The sequence below is a fragment of the Budorcas taxicolor genome, chromosome 2 (genome assembly GCF_023091745.1).
Source record: "Budorcas taxicolor isolate Tak-1 chromosome 2, Takin1.1, whole genome shotgun sequence".
NCBI lineage: Eukaryota > Metazoa > Chordata > Mammalia > Artiodactyla > Bovidae > Budorcas > Budorcas taxicolor.
Window position 1 is genome coordinate 24,434,707 of NC_068911.1, and position 7,307 is coordinate 24,442,013.

The window sequence follows — 7,307 nt, forward strand, 5'->3', positions numbered from 1 at the left end:
GATGCTTGGTGATAGGGTCTGCATGGGGCCTCATTGTGCTGACCTCGCCAACAAAAGATAAAGTCACAGTGACCCATGAAATTGATCACATTGCTGAAGCAACATCCTAGTTTCATCGCTGGCACTTACTTTCCCAAGACTACCCGATCACCCTACCGTGGGACACCTCTGACTCTCTCAAGACTACGTGACTGCCGAGCTCCACTTGCAGGCTGAAGATAAACTAACCACCCCACTTCAGGGGACCCAGTTTCCCTCTACTGGGTATAAGAAGGATTCTACTGGGTTTCTTTTGGAGAGCCAGTCACTTTCATTTCGCTTTAATAAATTTCCTTTTCTTTGCCTAACTGCCCGGCTTGTTCTCTTCTCCGCACTGGCCTTACAGTTGGGAAACCTTGAAGGCTTGAACCGGCATTAACGTTCTGGAAACTGCCACTACCGCCACTTCTGAAAGGGCTGCCAATTTGCTGATACTGGATGCAGTAAGCTGCTGCCACCTGTGGCCGGCCCCTACACCAGGGAAACAGCTTCTTCCCGAGGGTGGTGAGGCTGAGGCGAGTGGCTGTCAGTCCTGGCGAGGGGCGGGCCTCACGCCACCTCGCCAGAGCCTTCCGCCCTTTAGTACCGGCATTAGGACCCGACGTAGCACGGAATGAGGCTCGGGGGAGGGCGTAGGGGAGGTCTTCGCGCACAGCTGACGTAATCAGCCCGCGCCAGCAGTGGCCCGGGCTGTGCGCAGTGGCCCGGGCTGTGGAGAAACACGTTTCTCGCTGGCCTCAACTCTAACCTACCATGGCGGCCCGCATACAGCAGTCTCCTCAGCCTGGCGGCGGGAAGCGTAAAGGCAAGGCTCAGTATGTGCAGGCCAAGCGGGCTCGGCGCTGGGATGGCGGTGGGCCCCGCCAGCTGGAGCCCGGGATACAGGGCATTCTCATCACCTGTAACATGAACGAGCGCAAGTGCGTGGAGGAGGCCTATAGCCTGCTCAACGAATACGGCGACGACATGTATGGACCTGAAAAGGTACCAGTCCCAGGGAGGGCGGGCCTTTGAGGGAGAAGGGAAGCGTGGCAAGCTAGTTGCGTGAATTTGGCCGCCAGAGTGGCGGTGAGGAGGCGTGGCCTCGCCTAGGAATATTTCCCCCCGCCCCCGCCCCATCCCTACCTGGTCTTGTACTTGAAATACTTGCACCTCCTCGTTTTCCACCCCCATCGTTAATCACGGTGGCTTCCAGTATAGACTGCTTTCTTCGGTTCGGGCGTGGTTTCTGAAGCTCTTTCAGAAACACATATTTCTCATCGTAGCTTTGGGAAGTATTGCTCACCAGGACACTGGTTCAGGTTCACACTTCATTCGTACTTAAGGTTTTTGCCACCATTTGGAACCGTATAGCTGTAATGTACAGTGTTTGTCTTAAGCACTAACATCTCTAAAATAGTGGTTTGGGTTCTAGTGCTAGTTTCTTCTCAAATGCATATAAAAATGCATTTCAAGCAGTAAAAATATTTTATAACAATACCGTATGAAATCTAGTTGTTCAGTTTTGGAAATAATTATATTATTGGTTTAGGATTGGGACCAATACACACACATGCACACCCCAGGGAATTAAATGGAGGAGCGTAGTACAAAGGTTATTTAATATAAATTCAGGTAAGCTACTGTCATTTACTAGCTCAAAGGATGAACATGTTATTTAATTCTGCTGAGCTACATAAAAAGAATGTTTTAGGACTTTGGAAATGGCTAAAAAAATTGCATATGTACATAAAATAACATCCCTGTAAACAAAGCCCCATAAATGTGTAAGATTAGTGCCTGATTGGTAACCACATTCATCACTGGTGGAGCAGAGAACTGGGCAACAAGTGTATGTCCTGTCTATATGGATACCTTGAGCAAGTTCTATTTCAGTAGTACAGTTGTAAAGGATTTTTAATTTCATAACTATTTGGTTTAATCTTAGGAAAGCAGAGTGTAATATCAGGCACAGAGCTATCTACTGATAGGGTTAAAGTCCACCCTGAAATGATTCATCTGGTGAGCACATTTCCCTCTGTCCCAGACTGTCAAGATGCTTTAGAAAACATTTTCAAATGATATGTATGGTAGTCTGAGGAAACTCCCTTCTTTCTCCACATTTTGGAGGAGGTGGTGTCTAAATAAATAGTTTTATTGTTAATGCATCTTCTGCCCCTGGGGGCGGGGTTTACATAAATAGTTAATTAAGAGCTTCTAACATGAGCTGTTGTGGCATTTCTGCTCATGAATTTTATGTAAGCAGTTTGCAGACAAGGATCAACAACCCTCTGGAAGTGAGGGAGAAGATGATGATGTGGAAGCTGCCTTGAAGAAAGAAGTTGGTGACATTAAGGCATCCACAGAGATGAGGCTAAGAAGATTCCAGTCAGTGGAGAGTGGAGCCAATAATGTAGTCTTCATCAGGACACTTGGAATAGGTGTGTCTGACTAATACACTTTAAGATTATTGATCCTATAATATCAGGACATCACCCTGTCTCTGAGAACACTGCCTACAAAATGGCTTCATGGGCATGGCTCAGTTAATCATTTGATTGCATCCTCTCTGTGTTAGCACTGTGTTGGCACTAGGCATATGGAAAGGCGAAATGGGGTGGTGGACTAACCTGGGCATAGGAGTAGAAACCTGTGTTTGCCACTTCCTTTGTATTTAACTTTAGGCAAAGCAAGAGTACATGGTTCTGTCTAAAAGGAACAGATGCTACTCAGCTCTCCCAGTTTGGAATGGCTCCAGACATTTGGGAATGTAGTCTTAGGAGAGCCAGATATTCTGATTTTTTAAAAGAAGTTGGAAATCTGGAGAAGTTTCTATGTTTTTAAGCGTAGTTAATTTAAAAATATTGAAAACACTGCACAGCCCCAAATAGAATTGTATGTAGTCAGGATGCTTCCTAAGGACTACATTATGATCCTGTGGCTCAGGGATGACTCTTGAGGTCTGAAATCTAGACTTCTGTACAGACTTAGCTAATGGGTTGATTAAATCTTAAGTGACTTGAAGATATTTGTTTTGTTTTTTGCAAAACATGTTCTATTTAATATTTATTAGTTTGATTATTGCTGCTGTTACAGGAAAACAACAGTATGACATTGTCATTAGATAAATCAGACATCATGAATAAATTAACTCCAGAGCCTTCATGAACAATTGTTTTTGATAAAAGTAAAGTTATTAGATACAGTATTATCTGTACTATTTCCTTTTTGAGGAAAAAAGGGCTCTTATTAACTTTCTCAGGATTTCATTTGTTTTTATATATTGAAAGCATTCAGAGAACTTGACTCAAGTGCATGTAAAATAGTGGACTAGTATATGCATTTATATATATAGTATAGTATAACAGTGCACCAAAGAAATATTGGTTGGAAGAAACGATTGGTTAAACTTGTTTAAAATTTATTATGATAAGTTTTTCTAATCTACCGTCAGTATATGTTACTGCCAATGAAAAGTCTTTATAGAGAGTCTGAAGAGTTTAAAATGTGTGAGGACTTTGAAATTTACGTGTTTGTTTTGTGCTGATTTTTTTCTTTTAGAACCTGAGAAATTGGTGCATCATATTCTCCAAGATATATACAAAACCAAGAAGAAGAAGACTCGGGTTATTCTACGAATGTTGCCCATCTCAGGCACATGCAAGGCTTTCTTAGAAGATATGAAAAAATATGCAGAAACATTTTTGGAACCATGGTTTAAAGCTCCAAACAAAGGAACATTTCAGATTGTATACAAATCTCGGAATAACAGTCATATGAATAGAGAAGAAGTTATCAAAGAGTTGGCAGGTATGTTTTCTTAGTGATTTTGCAAAGATGTGCCGTGGTAAATATTTGCTTTTAAGATTTTTTTTTAATATTTAGGGCTTATATTTTTGAGTGAGAGCAAGTATTTTAAAATGTCATTAAATAATACCAAGCCTAGCTTCAATATGTTGGGTATGATATTATTTTTGGTAGTTAGATACTAAAGTCTTTTCCAAATCAGAATTGAATTTTCTTTGAGGAAAAAAGGGCTCTTACTAGCTTTCTCAGGATTTCATTTGTTTTTATATATTGAAAGCATTCAGAGAACTTGATTCAAGTGCGTGTAAAATAGTGGACTAGTATATGCATTTATATATATAGTATAGTATCGTATAACACTACTAGTATATGTAGTGTTTCAACAACTACATTTCTGATAAGGTTAGTTATAAATTTAACAAATTCTAGATAGAGGGAGGTGAAAGATTGTTTTTGTATCCAGCAAGCTTAATGGCATCTTTTTTTATCTTGTTTTCCTTTTTGTTACAGGAATAGTAGGCAGCCTCAATTCAGAAAATAAAGTGGATCTTACCAATCCACAGTACACAGTGGTAGTAGAAATCATTAAAGCTGTCTGTTGCCTGAGTGTTGTGAAAGATTACATGTTGTTCAGAAAATACAATCTCCAGGAGGTGGTGAAGAGTGCTAAGGACTTGTCACAGCTTAACCCAAAGCAGGTGGTACAAACAGGAAATGGGAAAGAAGCTAAATTGGAATCTGGTGACAAATCAAGTGAAAATGACCCCGCAGAAGGAAAAAATAACCAACAAGTGGTACCAGAGAACAGTGAGGAGCTGGGTCCAACAGAATCAATATCTGAGACACATCTGGTGAATGAGGGGGTGGCTAAACCTGAACTTGCAAGTCAAGTCACAGAAGGATCTGAATCAAATGAAAATGATCTCTGAAAGGAAAAGAAATTGTTTGGTGTTGGAGGTGGATTTTTCAACTGCAGTTTTGTGAGATGTTCCTGGGATTCCATATAAAATTGTGACTAAAAATACTGTTTTTGATATTGTGTTCTGCATAATTGTTTACTTATAGTAGTGGAGCACCTCTGCTAATAGTTTTGTTAGAGGTCTTTCAACCCTATATGGCAGTGTGCAGTAGGCCCACATGCATTTGGTTGGGTTAGAAGAGACTTTGGATAAATTGGTGAACACTGTTGCACAGAGCAGAGGGTGGCAGGGGAATGATGTTGGCCTCTCCCTCATGATTACCTTCCCCACCCTCCCCTTCTGCACTACCAGCTGACTGACAGGAGTGAACAGGCTCTGTGAAATCAAAACTCAAGAGGGAAATTTCCATTCTAAGAAAGGAATTTTTGTGTATTGCAACTCAGTTGTCCCCTGCTACTTTGTTGTAAACATTGGACAAACATGGGTTGTATAGGTTAGAAGTGAATTGTTTTGTGAATTTTTTTACTTTTGGGGATTTTTCTTATTTTGTTTTTATCCCTCTCCCCAGCCCCCCTTTTTTGACAATGCCATAGGGCATGTGGGATCTTAGTTCCCAGACCAGGGATCCTACCCATAGCCCCTACAGTGGAAGTTATGCTCATTTTTATGTTTTAATAACATTTGTTACAAACAAATCTGATGGTGCAGTGGTGCAATTTTTGAAGGCAAGGTTTGAAAGAAAAATGTTCCATTCTAGGCATAGAATTACAGACATTTCTGATAAGGTTGGTTATAAAGAATGTGTCTTCTGAGTCACTGCAATCTACTAGTGCAACAGGGACTCAAATTCTTTATATTGTAAGCTACTTTACAATGTAAAGGGATTTATAATCCAAGCTGTTGCATTCCATTGTATATCGTTTGTGAAATGCAACTTACAAACTGAATATTTGTTTTAGCAGTTGTGACTATAAATCATAGTCCCTTGACAAATAAAGATGATTATTTTAATGGCTTTGGAATACCAGGACAGTAAAACTTTTGTTCAGAAAAATCACATTCAATGAAAAACTTTAGAAAGCAAATTATTTAGTGGTAGAATTTTTTCCAGAAAATAAAAATTCACATAATTGATAAGAATCTAATAATACCAACAGTTAGCTAGATCAAGAAGGAGTACAAGAAATTGGAAAGACTTTACTGTCAGTATGATAAATTGACTTACGTGATGCTAAAGAGGTTTTGTATAAAAGCAGCAGCTTCTCTGTGCGAGCTGATGATCAACAGATTTCATGAATATTTGTCATGCTATAGCATTTGTAGGATTTGTAAATGATCAGGAAATTCAAGAAAACCTTTAAGTTGCTAGGAGCCTCTCCAAACAATGGTCAGTAAAATTTAGTAGGTCTTCATATCTGAAAACCCAGTGATCTGTCATCTGTACTCCTAGTGCCCCATCGGTGGCTGGCTGCATGACAAGTTTTGCATCACTTTATTAAAAGAATATCCTGACTTTCGTAATTACAGCACATTGCTTTCTTCACAGTGTGAAAGAAAAGCTTGGAGATGAAAAAAGTTCTAAATAATGCTACAAAGGTGGTTAACTTAATTAAAGATACATTTATGTTTTTAAAACAAAAGAACCAACTAAAACCTGAATGAAGAACATGTAAATCTCTTACATAGAGAAATCCAATGCTTATCTGAGAAAGAGTTATCCACAGGATATTTGACCTGAAAGGTGAATTACCAGTAAGTTCTAAGTACAAGAAAACACTAGGCCAGATTTTGCTAAATGCTTTGAAGATGAAGAATGGTCTCATTAGACATTTTTTCATTGCAAGAACAAATGAGCTGTTTTTATGAGGGCCTGGAGAAAAATATTTTCTTTAAAGTGACAGTCTTGGATTAAAAGAAACTGACTTTGGAATAATTATGTTGCATAAGGCACTCTTGGTTTCCACAGACAATTGGGTTTGAGAATGAAGAAAGCAATGTCTCAAGCCTTATTTAAACTCTCCTTGAAGAATTGCAAAACCAAATTAAATAGCATTTCCCCTCCTTTTCCCAACACTGTGACTGGGGGAGGAACCCTTTCTCAAAATCTCAGGCTGAGATTTTGTCCTTGAGAGAAGAGGAAGAACTGAGAGTCCTATTCTCCCAATTGTGGATTTCTGTGAAACATGAGTATCCTTCAACTTGGTGTTCACACACACATACTTTAGTTTTTTCAGGGTTTCCTCTGGGGTAAAAGTGAAAAAACAGAGATAACAAAGAGGATTGCAAAATAAAATATCTGAATTGAGAATACTGAGGGGTTGTGAAATTAGCTTTTGGAGTTGGCTTTATTTTTTAAGCAATTTGATAGTATAAGTGTTAAGTCTTCCTGCACCAATGGCTGTAGTTGTTTATTGGCTACTGAACATGGAAATAATTTTTATCTTTCTAAGCTAATGATTCTGCTGGTTAACCAGACCAGAAGAATTTGGGATGAGGCAAAGAATAGCTTCCCAGGTGGCTCAGTGGCAAAGAATCCACCTGCCAATGCAGGAGGCAGAGTAG

At 39.7% G+C, this 7,307-nt stretch overlaps 1 protein-coding gene across 1 annotated transcript; it reads left to right on the plus strand.

Moving 5' to 3' along the window:
• The first annotated feature begins 758 nt into the window (after positions 1 to 758).
• Positions 759 to 5,091, plus strand: THUMPD1 (THUMP domain containing 1). Its single transcript, XM_052635957.1, has 4 exons — positions 759 to 1,023; positions 2,285 to 2,459; positions 3,580 to 3,828; positions 4,336 to 5,091. Exons 1-4 carry the CDS (start codon positions 793 to 795, stop codon positions 4,752 to 4,754), a joined length of 1,074 nt encoding a protein of 357 aa, XP_052491917.1. The 5' UTR covers positions 759 to 792; the 3' UTR covers positions 4,755 to 5,091.
• Positions 5,092 to 7,307: the final 2,216 nt, after the last annotated feature.

What these genes read in the sequence shown, in the direction of transcription:
- THUMPD1 (XM_052635957.1), top strand. Translation starts at nt 793, where the DNA reads ATGGCGGCCCGCATACAGCAGTCTCCTCAGCCTGGCGGCGGGAAGCGT. An exon ending in ACATGTATGGACCTGAAAAG is followed by an intron (nt 1,024 to 2,284) that starts GTACCAGTCCCA and finishes TTATGTAAGCAG; the next exon opens with TTTGCAGACAAGGATCAACA. An exon ending in AGTTATCAAAGAGTTGGCAG is followed by an intron (nt 3,829 to 4,335) that starts GTATGTTTTCTT and finishes TTTTTGTTACAG; the next exon opens with GAATAGTAGGCAGCCTCAAT.